The sequence below is a fragment of the Electrona antarctica genome (assembly GCF_951216825.1).
Source record: "Electrona antarctica genome assembly, chromosome: 14".
In the NCBI taxonomy this organism is placed as follows: domain Eukaryota; kingdom Metazoa; phylum Chordata; class Actinopteri; order Myctophiformes; family Myctophidae; genus Electrona; species Electrona antarctica.
Window position 1 is genome coordinate 23,349,618 of NC_136795.1, and position 18,016 is coordinate 23,367,633.

Consider the following 18,016-nt stretch of genomic DNA (forward strand, 5'->3'; position numbering starts at 1 on the left):
TTGTAATGCCATTTTTTATTTTTAAGATTAGTGTTTTGGGGGCTTTTTTATGCCTTTATTGATAGTCACAGTAGACAGAGAGGAAAGGGGGAGAGAGATGGGAGTGACACGCGGCAAAGGAGTCGGGCTCGGGAGTCGAACCCGCGGCACGCCTTCCGCTGGTTTGGCAGCCCAGGCGGTTGAGCTAACCGTCCGGATTTATGACAAAAATATTATTAATAGTGACGCCAGGAATGTCAATGCATTTTCCAATATAATACATTTGTATATTTGGCTACAGAATTTTTAAATCATGCCGTACATATTTCTATATTTATGTACGGCACTTTGTACAGGAGTTGGTTTCAGAAGTGCTTAATATACATTTGATTTATTTATGTATGGTTAGGGAAACCAAGGAATGCCTTGAAGCACTCTTCCTGCATTTCAGCTCATAGAGAGAGGTGGGGGGGGGACAAGAACAAGGCCTGTTGTTATGTGTGGGTGACCTCCCACCCTGCTCTGTGGGCACACGCACACGCATGCACACACACACACACACACACACACACACACACACACACACACACACACACACACACACACGGTTTCTTGGACGCCACCCCCTGCTGTGTCTTCTCTCTGGGTGTTGATTGACACCGCCATTCCATTACATATATGTCCAGGGGGAATTCATGGCCAAGAAAGTGTGTGTGTGTGTGTGTGTGTGTGTGTGTGGCAACAGGGTTGAGCACTGCTTTGACGAAGCAGGACTTTCAAACACAAACACACAAAAACGTGACAAAACACAGACGGATGCAAAGACTCACACACATACAGGCTTTGTGCGTCCCTGTCCCGACAATCAATAGAGGCAGTGTTCAGTTGCCCCTTACAATGACTTGCCCCCCCACCCCCCACCCCTCCCGCGACATCTCCACTGGAAAACACAGTCAAATAGCGTAATGTCGCTGAACAATTTTAGCTCGAAAGAGGCAGCATCCAGTGTTGCCATGTCCGCTTATTATAAGCGACTCTGGGCTTGATTTTCCGGTAAAGTCACTTATAAATATTGGTAGTTGCAGGTTGCAGGTAAACAGATCTACACGCTCACAATCGCAACGCATTGTGAGCCTGAAGATCTGCTATTTTCAAATATCTGATGCTCATGTGGCCTAGTGGCTTCTTTTGTTGGATTGTTTGGCAACGCTGTTCAAATGATTACAGACAGAATCATTGGGAACGGGAGCTGTGCTTTTAGCAGGAAGCACCCGCCTCACTGTGTTGACCAAACTGAATTACAACAGCAGCAAGGTGGTTATAGTTTAGTCTGTGAGCGGAAGATTGTCTATAACCAGAATGACACTCCAGTCATAACTGCCAAGTGCAGCAAGCGCTCCTGCTTGGCCGGCTCCGTTGTGCATCTTTTCCCCCCTTTCCTTCTCTCTTTTTTTTTCCTTCCCAAAAACATTTGTTTCTCTGTCACAACCTCCCGCCTTCCGGCCGTTGTTCACTCACTGTGTTTTGTTATGACTTTCCTTTAGCTCCATGCTCATAACATTAGCTTCTGTTGCCACTCTCGCTCCGTCCGTTCCTCTTGCAGAGAATACAGACACATTGCACCGTTCAGACTATGGGTTTTATGGGCAAGTCTCCCAATGGTTAAAAGGCAGCCTAGACTGGAGGCAGCCAATCATGAAAAGGTGTCCAGTATAGGGTCGTCTTTATAGTCCTCTTTATGGCCGTTAGTACTAGAGGTACTATCAAAATGTAGTCCAGGCGCTTTTCAAGCACCTGGCAAAAAGAGCATGCTGCTGTTTGGTGGTGCTGGTCTAACCTCATGAGTGGAAACAACCAGTATTCTCTGCTCTCTGTTTAGCACAAGACAGGCTACTGTTCAATAACATCCTCTGTTCTGACTCACCACCAGTGGTGGAAAAAGTACTCAAATGTTTTGCTTAATTAAAAGCATCAATAATGCAATATAGAAATACTCTGTTACAAGTCCAGAATTCAAAATGTACTTGAGTAAAAGTACAAGAGTATAGGCATCCAAATTAAAAGTACTCATTGTGCAGAATATCCCAATTCAAGTTTTCAAATGTATAAAAATATCTTGAAAATAGCAGATCTACAAGCTCACAATGCGTCGCGATGCGAGGCATTGTGATCTTGTAGATCAGCCATTTTTAAATGGCCGAAATGTAAATAGGGCTGAAGTGGATAATGTACTGTATGTTTTATAATAATAATCCAAATCTACAAAGTAACTACTAACTAAAGTTTTCAAATAAATGCAGTGGAGTAAAAGTATGATATTTGGAATCCAAGATGTAGTGGAGTAGATGGTAGGAGTATTGGAAATTGGAAATACTCAAGTAAAGTACAAATACTAAAATTGTACTTAAGTACAGTATTTAAGTCAATGTACTTAGTAGTTACTTTCCCCCACTGCTGGCCACTGGCTATACTAGGCCAACAAAGACCTAAACACTGCAGTATCTTCTCCTTTGGTTACTGAAAGGAGGGGGTGGGAACAAGCAGCGCCGTTTAGATGAGAGAGTTGTGACAACTCCGTTCACTTCACGCAAGTTCACGGGGCCAGTCCAATGGCGGCTCTTCTACATAGACTTATCCCTTTATTTGAGATGACCCTCCTCCATCCCAACCCGGCTTCCCACCCTCAAACACGTCCATGTGTGTTGGTTGGAATGCCCGGCCGAGCCACATGCCCTGTGGACAATTCCAATTTGTACGGAGTGCAGAGAAACACTGTGTGCTTGCTTCCTTAAAGTAACCTTCCTCTTCTAGTCTGAATTTGACCCCAGGTCTCTTGTGTAAGTGCTGACACTTTTCTCTTATCACTGAGCCTGCCTGCTTGCTCAGGGGAGAAATCGTATTGAATTTGGGTCTAACCAGAAAAAGGATTGTGTTGTCAAGGTTGTGTGTCCAACCTCGACACAGGATGTCTCAATGGAAGAGCAGGGAGACCAACTACAACCACCCAACTGTTTAAGTTATATGCACAAAATAAAATGTTATGCACACAAAGAAATTGCATAACAGAGCTGCAACTATCAAATACAGAGAATGTGGGATATTGTTTTTTCGGGGGAGGACTCAATCCATTTTGACAAACAAGTAGCACCCCAAATGGTATGGATAAAGAAACAGAAAGACTATTCGGTCTGTCTTGCAGTGTAAGAAACGTGCCCGCCTAATTAATGCACTAATTTAGCCTGTCTGGTACACAGAGTCAGCATTCAGGACGTCTGCCAGTCATGGAGACCTCCATGCCAACAGTTCCAGCAGAGAATCCCACACCTCTCTTTCGCAGGCCACATTATATCTGCGTTTCCTAGTCGCCTATACTCGCGGTAGCAGTATGTAGGAAATGTCCATACTGGCTTCATTGCATGGTCCTCATAAGAACATACTGGTGATTATGGGTTGATAACATTCGAAGCGGGTGCGGGGGCATGATGCCATCTTGTTTCGTTGTTGCAGATCCCATTAAATAAATGGCACTAAGATGGTAAGACCTGGTGATGGGGGGAGGGGGGGCGCATGTGTGAGCCAAGCTGGCTCCACAGAGATTAACACTCCGTTAGTCTTGACAAGGAACCAACCGAGGCAATAAGCTGATGCAGCAGAAAGGCCTTTTGGAGGGAGTGAGAGTACAGTATCCTATCACCTCATAGATTCAAGTACAAGTTTGATTAGAAAACATCATTGCATTGCATAACAATATGAATTAGGATGTTTCTTACAATTCAAGAGGACAGAGATAACATTGTAAGATTTTATTAGGTTGATCGTCTAAGAAATCGGAAACCTTGTTAGCCACTTAAGTAAGCCCCATACACTAACATTAGAATAGCCAAAATAGCTGTTTTTTAAAATAGTTATTTTGTAATGCCATTTTTTATTTTTAAGATTAGTGTTTTGGGGGCTTTTTTATGCCTTTATTGATAGTCACAGTAGACAGAGAGGAAAGGGGGAGAGAGATGGGAGTGACACGCGGCAAAGGAGTCGGGCTCGGGAGTCGAACCCGCGGCACGCCTTCCGCTGGTTTGGCAGCCCAGGCGGTTGAGCTAACCGTCCGGATTTATGACAAAAATATTATTAATAGTGACGCCAGGAATGTCAATGCATTTTCCAATATAATACATTTGTATATTTGGCTACAGAATTTTTAAATCATGCCGTACATATTTCTATATTTATGTACGGCACTTTGTACAGGAGTTGGTTTCAGAAGTGCTTAATATACATTTGATTTATTTATGTATGGTTAGGGAAACCAAGGAATGCCTTGAAGCACTCTTCCTGCATTTCAGCTCATAGAGAGAGGTGGGGGGGGGACAAGAACAAGGCCTGTTGTTATGTGTGGGTGACCTCCCACCCTGCTCTGTGGGCACACGCACACGCATGCACACACACACACACACACACACACACACACACACACACACACACACACACACACACACACACACACGGTTTCTTGGACGCCACCCCCTGCTGTGTCTTCTCTCTGGGTGTTGATTGACACCGCCATTCCATTACATATATGTCCAGGGGGAATTCATGGCCAAGAAAGTGTGTGTGTGTGTGTGTGTGTGTGTGTGTGGCAACAGGGTTGAGCACTGCTTTGACGAAGCAGGACTTTCAAACACAAACACACAAAAACGTGACAAAACACAGACGGATGCAAAGACTCACACACATACAGGCTTTGTGCGTCCCTGTCCCGACAATCAATAGAGGCAGTGTTCAGTTGCCCCTTACAATGACTTGCCCCCCCACCCCCCACCCCTCCCGCGACATCTCCACTGGAAAACACAGTCAAATAGCGTAATGTCGCTGAACAATTTTAGCTCGAAAGAGGCAGCATCCAGTGTTGCCATGTCCGCTTATTATAAGCGACTCTGGGCTTGATTTTCCGGTAAAGTCACTTATAAATATTGGTAGTTGCAGGTTGCAGGTAAACAGATCTACACGCTCACAATCGCAACGCATTGTGAGCCTGAAGATCTGCTATTTTCAAATATCTGATGCTCATGTGGCCTAGTGGCTTCTTTTGTTGGATTGTTTGGCAACGCTGTTCAAATGATTACAGACAGAATCATTGGGAACGGGAGCTGTGCTTTTAGCAGGAAGCACCCGCCTCACTGTGTTGACCAAACTGAATTACAACAGCAGCAAGGTGGTTATAGTTTAGTCTGTGAGCGGAAGATTGTCTATAACCAGAATGACACTCCAGTCATAACTGCCAAGTGCAGCAAGCGCTCCTGCTTGGCCGGCTCCGTTGTGCATCTTTTCCCCCCTTTCCTTCTCTCTTTTTTTTTCCTTCCCAAAAACATTTGTTTCTCTGTCACAACCTCCCGCCTTCCGGCCGTTGTTCACTCACTGTGTTTTGTTATGACTTTCCTTTAGCTCCATGCTCATAACATTAGCTTCTGTTGCCACTCTCGCTCCGTCCGTTCCTCTTGCAGAGAATACAGACACATTGCACCGTTCAGACTATGGGTTTTATGGGCAAGTCTCCCAATGGTTAAAAGGCAGCCTAGACTGGAGGCAGCCAATCATGAAAAGGTGTCCAGTATAGGGTCGTCTTTATAGTCCTCTTTATGGCCGTTAGTACTAGAGGTACTATCAAAATGTAGTCCAGGCGCTTTTCAAGCACCTGGCAAAAAGAGCATGCTGCTGTTTGGTGGTGCTGGTCTAACCTCATGAGTGGAAACAACCAGTATTCTCTGCTCTCTGTTTAGCACAAGACAGGCTACTGTTCAATAACATCCTCTGTTCTGACTCACCACCAGTGGTGGAAAAAGTACTCAAATGTTTTGCTTAATTAAAAGCATCAATAATGCAATATAGAAATACTCTGTTACAAGTCCAGAATTCAAAATGTACTTGAGTAAAAGTACAAGAGTATAGGCATCCAAATTAAAAGTACTCATTGTGCAGAATATCCCAATTCAAGTTTTCAAATGTATAAAAATATCTTGAAAATAGCAGATCTACAAGCTCACAATGCGTCGCGATGCGAGGCATTGTGATCTTGTAGATCAGCCATTTTTAAATGGCCGAAATGTAAATAGGGCTGAAGTGGATAATGTACTGTATGTTTTATAATAATAATCCAAATCTACAAAGTAACTACTAACTAAAGTTTTCAAATAAATGCAGTGGAGTAAAAGTATGATATTTGGAATCCAAGATGTAGTGGAGTAGATGGTAGGAGTATTGGAAATTGGAAATACTCAAGTAAAGTACAAATACTAAAATTGTACTTAAGTACAGTATTTAAGTCAATGTACTTAGTAGTTACTTTCCCCCACTGCTGGCCACTGGCTATACTAGGCCAACAAAGACCTAAACACTGCAGTATCTTCTCCTTTGGTTACTGAAAGGAGGGGGTGGGAACAAGCAGCGCCGTTTAGATGAGAGAGTTGTGACAACTCCGTTCACTTCACGCAAGTTCACGGGGCCAGTCCAATGGCGGCTCTTCTACATAGACTTATCCCTTTATTTTAGATCGTTTTTAGTAATAGTACAACATAAACATAACAGAGACTTTAGCTGTCACTGTACAATACTTTAAAAACAGTTGGTATGTTGCACACATGCCTAAAATTGCTGATATTGGCGCCGCCCTCGTTGAAAACGATGAATTTAAAACTCCAGCTTGTCACACTCCAGGACTGCATGAACAGCGCTCGAGCGCTGTTTTCTGCCCCCTCAATGACACCACTCTCCTAGTTTACATCACTCTAGGAACAAGGAACCGCTCTGAGGGAAATACCCAGTTGATGGTAGTTCAGGACGCGGAGCCTGACCAATCAGTAATCAGCTCAGCGGATTCCATTACATGCTACTGTTAGACGCATGATAAGACTCACATGGGAGCGGAATGTTTGACACACACACACACACACACACACACACACACACACACACATGCACGCACATGTGCGTGCCCTTAAAATAGGCATGGTGATTCACAATTAGCTCATTCCGTTATGGGACAACTGACGATTTTTAGGATGTGCAGTATGAGCCCCCGCCCCCCATTACACACAGTGGGTGGGGGGGGGGGGGGGTCTGATTATTGAAATCAAGAAAACATTAAAATGACCACAGAGTTTTTTTAAGTGAAATAGCCCATTAAATCAACCCTCAGGATTGGACTGTGCGTGTTTGCTCTGCCAGCTAGAGTACACAAAAATACACTTTTTTGCGTCGGGCCCCCAGGCTTCCTCTGTCCCCTTATTGACTTTCTCACAGTGGTGGACACTAACTGAAGCACATTTACTCAAGTACTGTACTTGAGTACATTTTTTGTGTGACCTTTACTTTGCTTGCTTGTTTAACATTTTTAAGAATTATACTTCTACTACATCTCAGAGGAAAACAATCTGTACTTTTTATTCCACAAAACTTTAGTTACTTTGTAAATTTAGATTATCATCATATGACAAACATCAACCAATTAAGCTGCTTTTTAAAATAATTAGCACAATCATTCGGATGATGATGTTCAGGTGTTATCTTTCAGAACACAATGTTCCTGCTGTTCTACATACAGCCAAGCAGGTGAGGAAATCGCACATGAGGCTTTAACCTTTGCAGCATTCTGTCTTTATGCACCACATATCTGGAACAAACTCCCAGGAAACTTTCAATCAAAAACTGAAGAATTTTCTGTTGACTGCTGCACAGCACACCACTTTGTGCCACACTGCGAGCTTGTACATCCAACATTTTTGGAAAATATATTGAAAATATTTGGAAACTTTTGAAAAATGTTGCGTCGCCGCCAAATACGTATCAATTTGGTGGTCACCTGTGATGTGACAATAAAGTCGATTCTGATTCTCTGATCCTTCCGATACTGATTATGTTACATGCATGCCTGTCTCCTTATCAGCAGCCAACTGCAAGGAAAGAGGTGGATTTACACACGTGGAGTTCGGGGCTGTGTTCAGACATGTAATCTGAGAGATGGACACGCCAACATGGTAAGCACACATGTGTCCAAAGGTCACTGAGCCACTTTAGGCTCTCCGCGGCGAGGGAGTCGGGTACATGTGGACATGTTTAGGGGTGAGGGCGGTGGGTGGAAGGGTGCACAGCTATAAATCTATGTACTGGTGACACATGAGATACATGTCGTCGCGGTCGGGCAGAAACCTTGTATCTCGATATTTAAATGTTGTTTCATAATTTAATGGCCTACTTGATCAGAATACAGCGTCAAACAAAAGCATCAAAAGTAGAAGATCGACAAGCACATTTCGAGCTTGTCAATCTGATACTTTTGAATTTGTATCCTGAAAAAAAGAAAAACGTTTTGGACGATGAGGTTTCCAACAGACAGAGACAATAATAATCTTATGTCACATGTCTCAGCATGTGTGTGTGTGGGGGGGCAGTCAAATTTGAGCCACTTAAGCCATAGATTTAATCATCATCCTATTTAATCATTTGGGTATTCAAAAATAGTGTCTAGGGGGAGGGTGTCACTGAATCAGTTCCTACGGGCTGGGGGTGGCACCTGTCAGCAGGGAGTGTTGGGCGGGAGGAGTAGGACGAAGGCTCTACGGTGGGGGCTCCGCAAGGGCAGGTGAGTCAGTAGGATACAACAGCAGTGTATCCTACAGTAGGATACAACAGCAGTGTATCCTACTGTAGGATACAACAGCAGTGTATCCTACAGTAGGATACAACAGCAGTGTATCCTACTGTAGGATACAACAGCAGTGTATCCTACAGTAGGATACAACAGCAGTGTATCCTACTGTAGGATACAACAGCAGTGTATCCTACAGTAGGATACAACAGCAGTGTATCCTACTGTAGGATACAACAGCAGTGTATCCTACTGACAAATGTGTGTGGGGAGGAATAAATAAAGGGCTATCTCGGCCCCGGCCCGCTCCTATTGTTTATATTATGTATACTCCACCAAGATGGTGGCAGCACCAGGAGGAGGGGGGGGGGGGGGGGTGGTATAACGATTAAATTGCCTGTCTACAAGCTCACGTGTGTTGATGTGATGGCCATTTTTCAAATGTAGGCCTATTGAAAGAAATCTTGACAATCTCTTTTGGGGGGTCCCTGGCACAAAATACTTTCAAGTGGGTGGTCTGTGGCCAAATACATTATCAATTGGGAATGAAAAATATAGAAATATTGTTATAAAACGTATAAAGTCCAAGGTGGAGCGCACACATCCAACAACTTTAATTTAAAAAAGGTTAAGATTGTGCTTATAATGGAAGTGGACGTCGGGGAAACATTTTATTGCCGGACCACAGCGGAAGTGAGCGTTGCCTAGCATCGGGGAAGCTACTATACGGTAAATATAAAAGAGGCTATTGTGAATCAATACAACCGAAAAGCTGGTCCAACATGGCTTTGCCAGCATGGTCCATAAGGAAATAACTTGTCCAACACATCCTAGGCAGCCGATGAGTTAAAAAACTTTCCTGTGCAGACTTTTTTCTCTTGCGTAAAACTTGTATATCACATGAAGGTACAGAACACGTGGGGGAGTGCAGTATTTGGTAGTATTTGGTGTACTGACCACACTACCAGTGCTAATCAATCATTCATATTAGTCACTTCTGACCACACCTGCGTTGTATCAATGTAGATACATGTGTGTGTGTGTGTGTGTGTGTGTGTGTGTGTGTGTGTGTGTGTGTGTGTGTGTGTGTGTGTGTGTGTGTGTACGAATGAATTGTGTTTTTCCATTGAAATCCTCATATCTGTGTTGGTCAAAAGAAAATGTGACAAATAACTTAAATATGCAATAATAGGCCATTTTTTATCATTTTATACTCAACATATACTCAACAACACTAGGGGAAAATTACATGACGAGCCATTCACCATATTCACACGGCGGTCATTTTGCTATTAAGTTAATGAAATGCCACCCTGTTGCAACTTGCCACCCCATTTTACCCCAACACCCAGGAATAAAAATTGCCACTGTGTGAATATAGTCAATTGAAAAGAGTATGACGACGATTATGACAAAATAACTGCTATTATCTCAAATGATTAGGAGATTATGTAATAATTGTCACAGGCCTAGCACTGGGTGGGGGTGAGGACTTTGTGCAGCCCTGGTTCCTTGCAACACGTGGACTGGACAGTGGACACTCCACAGGTGTTCAGTAATCAGTATAAAGTCACACACAGTCTGGTGGCTGCTAGCACAGTATATACCATCATGAGGCAGCTGGGTCAGCTTATGCAACTATAGCGTTGGGAGTTACACGCAACTCTTAAAATGAGGCATGCACACATGGTACAGGAGGGGTGAAGGAGACTGACATTTTGTTCCCGGCAGAGCCACGGGCCGAGGAGTGGAACACTTTGTCTTTGTGTCTCACTTCGACTCCAACGCAGTAACGTCGCACACATCATGCAAACACACGCACGAGTGTGAGAAAAGTGGAGGAGAATGAAGAGAGAGAAGGAAGGAATGGAGAAGGTGGTTGGAGAAGGTGGTTGAGAGAGAGAGAGACAGACAGAGAAAGACAGAGGGAGAGACAGAGAAACAGGGACTCAGGGAGACAGATTGAGAGGAAGGGCGCCCGCCGCCCGCCACACACACACACACACACACACACACACACACACACACACACACACACACACACACACACACACACACACACACACACACACACACACACACACACACACACACACACACACACACACACACACACACACACACACACACACACACACACACACACACACACACACACACACACACACACACACACACACACACACACACACACACACACACACACACACACACAGAGAGAGAGAGAGAGAGAAGAGAGAGACACACACACACACACAGAGAGAGAGAGGAAGAGAGAGAGGTGAAGGAACTCTCATAGCAACACATGGAATCAGCCCAAACATTCCTTAGCTCCCTGCCTGCAGATGTAGCTTGGCTGTGTTAAATCTGACTGCCACAACACAGCAGCGCTGAATAGAAATCCTAATCATTATGTAATGCAGATTAATCCTATTTCATTTGAAGATGTAGTAATGTCTGCAACTTTGACCCTAGCTGTTCACAACGACACTAAAACTGATGGCATTTTAGACCAGATGTTTTAAGGACAGTTCAGTCTACTGTGCAGTGGCAGTGCGCTTGGTCTTAACGTCAAAGCATAGATTTGCGACGAGACAAAAAAGACAAAAGAAACCTGCGTTAAGGCCGAGCGGTCCAGGCGTCTAGGCTGGTAATCCGGCCTGACAGCGTGTCGCGGGTTCGAGTCCCGAGCCCAACGACTTTTTCTGTGTGTCTTCGCCCTATCTCTCTCCCTCTTTCCTGTCAAACTACTGTAAATCTTATCATACGATGGTTTCATGCGGCATCCACAAGCTCACAGTGTGTTGCCGAAAGCGGCACGCTGTGAGCTTGTAGATCTGCTTTTTTACCTTACGGAGGAGCATAAATTCAGCGTTACAACAATGTTGCGCCGTGGGGAGAAGTAGCAGTATGAATTAGCAGCCTACTCCTTATGCCCATACTGTATCATAGAATGATGTCAGACACACAATCTTCGAAAAGGCTTTTAAAAGACTAAATGTCTGACACCCTCGCAAAGATAGTCTAATGACACAGACTATACAGTAAGAGTCGATAATGGGAAATTGACTTTAGTTGCATTGACAGGATGACGGCATTAAAACAAGTGATTATGTCATTTCATTGCAGGATGACTGACTGGACAATCTGTTTGACTTCCCACAGAGGTCAACGGGCAGCTCAACTGAATGAAGCAACTGTTGTGACAAATGCTTGGAGGCCAAGGGAACAGTAGATGGTCTGTCTCACTTATACTGTGTACAGGGTGGAGAAACAAGCTCCTTAATGGACTTTTTTGCGCAATGCCAAACTGTAAAAAAAAAAAAGAAAAAAAAAAAGAAAAAAAGAAAGAAGAAAAAAAAACACTGGAACATACAGTACAGTACAGATTGTAGCTAAGGGCACTTTTCATGGCATGGGACCTATTAGGGCAAGAGTCAAACAAATTAGGCAGCATATGGAGCCTTCAAGTGCCCACCATAAAAAGTGGTTGAGTGCAGTTTTGTTGGCCGCTTGCAAACTGCTTTGTATAATTATAGGGGACGAGAGATGGCTCAGGGAGGGTGTGTGACGAGTCTTTTCTTGCAGGAGGACCATTTGTCATGGACCAGATCCTGTTTACGTCGAGTACAGTCACTCTCGCACACTGGCCTGTACAGCACATGGCCAATGGATACATTATCTAACTTGGCTATTATTCAGAATTGCATCCAAGTATGTGTGTCTCTCTCTGACTAGTTCATCATATACACCAGCCAAATGGACAATCTGTATTGCTTTCATTAATATGACAATAGCTTATATCATTTAGAAACTAAATGTGCTGCCGTCTGGACTAGTTCTAAACCTCTATCTAAACTAGTTTAGATCAAGGACCCCCAGTTTCGTGTGTTCCATCTCTCTGACCACAATCTACACTGGAATATCATCTGTGTTGATTTAACTCATAGTGTACAAAGTCTGGAACCAAATGTACATGCATTCTGGACAGTTGTACAGTTTGTACAGCAAACCACGCTCAAGACCTTAATGGATGGAAAGCTTCCATAAGTAATTTGGTTCTTAAACTATCAATCACTTGAACATTGAAGAACCAGCGATCTCAACGGAGCCAGCAGCACAAAGTATTCAGCAGAAATAACACAGCAGATTGTATTCACCAAGTGGCATTCACATGTTCCCAAGTCCAACCCGCTGTCACACCCACTTCTATGGGTGGCACTGGCCTTTCAGCTTGTCCCCCGTGAGCGGCGGGGTCCATTACAGCCATGTGACACCCATGTCAAGAGACATACGTGTAAATATAGGTTAGGCACCAAATATAGAGTGGTGTTCTGTGCCTTTCTTTGTAGAGAGCACATACCTCATGTTACGGGCGACATTCTTCCCTCTAGTCTGGGGCCTGTTCAAAAAAGGGCCCCCGGTTATGTGCTAGTGCTCGAAAAGGTCAGAAAGGAAAAAAACGTAGCTTGGAAAAGATCAGGTCTTGCTAAAGTGACCTTTCAGAGACGACACTGAGTCGAGCCGGTGGGGTTGACAGGTGTGCCAGACAGTGAGAAATGCATAGTCAGACACTATCATGTACCACTTACACAGCAAGTTGAAGTTAAAGTTCAGTTTTCACTCGGTATGGGCTCAACAACTTGTCTACCATGAACTTGCTTTTGGCTTTTGAAGAAGAGACACACTTTAACTGTCCAGGTGTAGGAGCAAATTGAGATGAACATAAAATGAAAGATGTGAACATGGCAAATAGCTCTCTTCGTTCTGTTCAATGTTTAGATCATGACAGATCTTCAGGGAGAAAATGTGTCTGTGATCTTTCAAAGATCTTTCAATCGCCAGTAAACGGAACAAGGAGGAGCACCATTTCCACTCCAGAGTGCGGAATGGAATCCAATGCTTTGAACTTAGCTTCGAAACCAAACGTCTGGAGATCTTCACAAGAGTTCAATGGTCTACAATCTAATACAAGGCTCAACACAACATGTGTGACTGGCACGTGGATAAAACAAAACTATACAACTGCCAATAAGACCTCCATAAACCTTCAAAAGCAAATTATCTGGACAAACTACATATATGTGACTTTGGGTAACAGTAGACTACATGAAGCTGTGTGCAGTTTAAGTGACAAGTGTAAGTCATGCCATTGATCATCACACGCATGTGCATATCTGCTCCCCGCTTTATTATGGAGGACCATTGTGCCACAATTAAAATAATAAATCACAATTACCCATCATTTTTGTCCACAGCGAAATAAACAAATCCCTTACTTTATTTAAAATGTGTTATTTCTTTTTTAGGCTGCTACTACTGTGCCAATCTAAAATACAAGTGTGCCCTGCGTGCAGTAGCTGTGCACGCACAAATAAGAAATAAATCCATCACAGTGGTTGTCAAACTGGTGTAGGGTACAGTAGGGGAACCTGCTTCAATGATACTTGGGGGGGGGTTCCAAATGGACCCTTACAGGTCTGTAACTCTGAGCTTATACAAATAGAACCAAATGGACCCGTACTGGTCCATTTTGTTCCCTTTGTATAAGCTCAGAGTAAAAAAGGTAGGGTAAGTGATATTTTTGGGTTTAAACAAAAGTTTTTTGCTAAAAGGTTAAACATCTATAATCATTGCTACATAGGGTGTTCAGTAACAGGAGTCTCCCTGTCTCTCCAGCTCTTTAATAAACAGAAAATACATTTTCAGGTAGGTGACAAACTTTCAGCCAATCAGGAGAGAGTACCCATTCATTAACTTAAAACACCCTCTAGCAATGAGTACTATCAGAATATAGAGCTGTTTAACACTTATTTGAACCAAAGAAAGTCACTTACCCTACATTAAGGAGATTCTTTGAAATGACACAGTTAGAGAACCACTGATCCATCCATCTATCCATCCAGATTCCATCCATCTGATCTATCCATCACATCTTCTTACCTGGACCTCTACAACCTCGGGCTCTTTGTGCTCGTGGTGGTGCTTCTTTTCTACAACGGCGATCTCCTCCACCACAACGGGCGCTGCTGGGACCACCTCGGGGACAACGGGCACAACTTCGGGCTCAGGGACGTGCTTCTCCTCCACAACAGCAGGAGCAGCGGCAGGCTCTTCGACGTGGTGGTGCTCCTCGTGCACTACTCCCATGGCCATGCCCCTGGAGGGGGGGATGATGCCCTCGTAGCCCACCTGGCGCTTGACGTGCTGCGTCTCCTCCTCGGCTGCGGGCTGGGCTCCGTACTTGCTCTTCAGGTAGACGTACGCGATGTAGCCCGCCACCACCGTGAAGACGATGGCGTGGATGACGTTGTCCATGTCCAACATTGTGAGTGTGAGTTCTTGTTTTATTAAGAAAAGTAGAAAATTAAAATTAAATTATGTATTTTTTTATTATTATTATTTTAGTTTGCGGTCATGAATTGTGTGGTGGTGGTGGGCTCGATCGTCCGGAGAGGGAGTGTGCGTGAGTGGTAGTAGTTGTTCAGCCGCAGTGAACTTCACACTGAAGAGGCTCGCATCCACACTGCATTGATAAAGAGCCGGTGTTGCCAGGTTCTGACTCTGAGAGAGAAAGAAGCGGTTTACACCTGAACTCCATGTAGGCTATATATAGGCTATTTTCCCCCAAAAGAAAGAGAGAAATAAATGAATAAATAGTAAAACATTTGGAATAATAGCCTCCCTAGTAAGAATGGCCAAATAAGCAACTAACTCCAAAACTAAAAATACCCACCATGAATTCAAACAAGCGTTTAAATTAATTTCGCTCCTATGCCACTAAAATGTGGAACACCCTATACCAACAGCTATTTAAAAATGTGAATCCCTCACAAAAAAACATATACTGACTTTCATACTGTACATGTTTTTCCATTTCTAACTGATGATTTGTATATAAATTGTATATTTGTATATTTGTACGTCTTTAAATGTTCTGATGAATTGAAAATGGACCTGTACTTTCGTTTGAACTGTACCCATTATACAAACTTTGAAATAAAAATGTCAATCAATCAATCAATCAATCAATCAATCAAACCAAATACATATTTGCAAGCAACTTTACAGGATCACAAGCCCAAATCAGCTTATAATAAGCAGACTTGGCAACACTGCAAATAACTGCTGCGGCCAGGCTGCGGCACGGAGCATCAAGTAATGCACACTGAGGGTCAGGGACACAGCATTTCCTGTCCGTGTCTACAAATTAAAAGTCTGATTGAGGGGGTTCCAGGGGGTCCCTAGCCAAATTAGTTAATTGCATGAATCAAAAATGTGTTTAATAATGACTTAAACCCTATATAAATCTGCTATTTTCAAAAAGACCATGAAATAATTAAACACTTTTATCACAAATCATGTGTGTTTCTGTAAAAACACATTTTAAGATGGGGGTCTGTGGCCAAATGTTAATTTGGGGGGTCCTTGACATAATGAAAAAGAAGGGACTCCCGCACGCTGTCTTCAAATGCAGTGAAGGGGTCCTTGGCACGAAAAAGTGTGAGGACCACTGGCATAATGTAGGCCTACGTATATTTAAAAAAAGTTCAAGGTTCAATGTTTAATGTCACGTGCCAGAATATTTAAGCAGTGACATTCTTGTACTCTCAGAAATAAAATAAAATAAAACATAAAGTTAAGTGTAATAATGCCGTAACAATGCAGTATAATGTAATATAGAGAGAGTTTGATTGATTGATACATTTAAAGCACAACTCATACAAAGACTGTTAACTGTGAGAGAGAGAGAGAGAGAGAGAGAGAGAGAGAGAGAGAGAGAGAGAGAGAGTGAGCTGTGAGTGAGTGTGTGTGTGTGTGAGAGAAGGTGAGTAAGTTCAAGTTGGTATACTTGCACTGCAGTACTGTATAAGTTACTATATTTACCCAGGGTATCTGGGCTAAGCTCAAGAACTTGTTTCCAGCCAGGCCCTGCTCATAGAACATTTCATGGTAGTGGTTCAATGCCTTGCTCAAGGGCACTTCAGCGGTGGTAATTTTAACGTGTCGGACCGCTGATTCGAACTGGCAACCTTCCGGTATCAAGACCGCTCCGCAATCCGTTCGGCCACCGCTGCCATGTGTGTATGGGGTGGGATATAGTTGAGTACTAGACTAGCACTATCTCAGATTTCTAAGATACTAGGCATTCCCAAATAATAAAATGAGTTACCTGTTCTATACTCTTATTAATTCATTGTCCATTCTGACTACAGCAAACAAACCAATTTCTGTGCTTTTAATCTGGTGGCAGAGTTGACAATGACTCCCTCCTGATCTGCCTGTAGTACTACACTACACACTACACACACTGTAGTGTGTCCGGTGGATATATTCTATCTATGATGCTATGCAGTTCATCTGGACAGTGTATTCCTTTAATATGACTATGTCAATTAACGATAATATGACTATGTCAATTAAAGGTAGGGTAAGTGGTATTGTTTGGTCAAAACAATGATTCTTGTTAAAAGGTCAAAGCACTATATTCTGTAGGCTAATCATTGCTATAGTGTTACATTTGTTCAGTAACATGGCATGGCTCTCTCTCTTTAATAAACAGAAAATGTGTTCAGGTAGGTGACACAATTTCAGCCAATTAGGAGAGTACCCATTATCCAGTTCCAATGTTGTCTGCTAATTTCTTAGTGCCATCACTTCAATTTCACTTATATGACTATCCTTTACTCTATCTTGATTGGATACAATTGGTATCCCGACCTGAAAAGTGAAAATGCATTTTCTGTTTAATATAAATCTGGAGAGACATGGAGACTCCTGTTACTGAACAAATACTCCATATAATAAGTACAGAATATAGGCCTAATGCTATTCAACACTTTTAACCAAAGAAAATAACTTCCTACCTTTAAAACTAATCCCATATTACCTTCACAGATCTTACATTACTGTATCATGTGCATTATTACGTCCTGTCCAAGATAATCCACCTGAAAAGCCTTGTAATTTAACCATCTGTGATATAAAATTGACCATTGAAGGTTTGTAACTACATTGTAATTACATTTGGATCCATTTGCACATTCAAGAGTAATTTGAGTCCTTGAAATTAAACGTTTTTCTTTTTTCATAACAGAATACAACAGTAACTAATTTATCATAAATCTCAAAACCCAACTGTGGTACGACTATACTTTATAAACTTGACGAAAGGAAAATGTATGAAAGCATCATTTTGATGTGAAGCAAGAGCAACAAGAGCAGCACACTTTGATACATAGAAAAACAACTTTATTTAACTCATCAACAAACTTTATTCACTTTGCTCTTGATTTCCATAAGGTGAAGGTGTCAGTGTTCCCTCTCTCTCTCTCGCTCATTCCATCAACACTGACCATCCATCTTGTGACATCATTAATGTCAGGTGGAAACCCTGTA

The 18,016-nt window shown here is 42.8% G+C and overlaps 1 protein-coding gene across 2 annotated transcripts in view; it reads right to left on the reverse strand.

The window, feature by feature from the left end:
* LOC306936734 (uncharacterized protein) overlaps positions 1-15,154 on the reverse strand; it is a 40,337-nt gene extending 25,183 nt beyond the window's left edge. The window contains exon 1 of one of the 2 annotated variants that reach the window (XM_079520352.1): positions 14,561-15,154. In XM_079520352.1, the coding sequence (XP_079376478.1) occupies positions 14,561-14,944 (384 nt within the window). In that variant the 5' untranslated portion in view covers positions 14,945-15,154. The remainder of the gene's footprint in view (positions 1-14,560) is intronic. The other variant, XM_079520351.1, reaches the window with a different exon arrangement.
* Between the last annotated feature and the right edge of the window lie 2,862 nt (positions 15,155-18,016).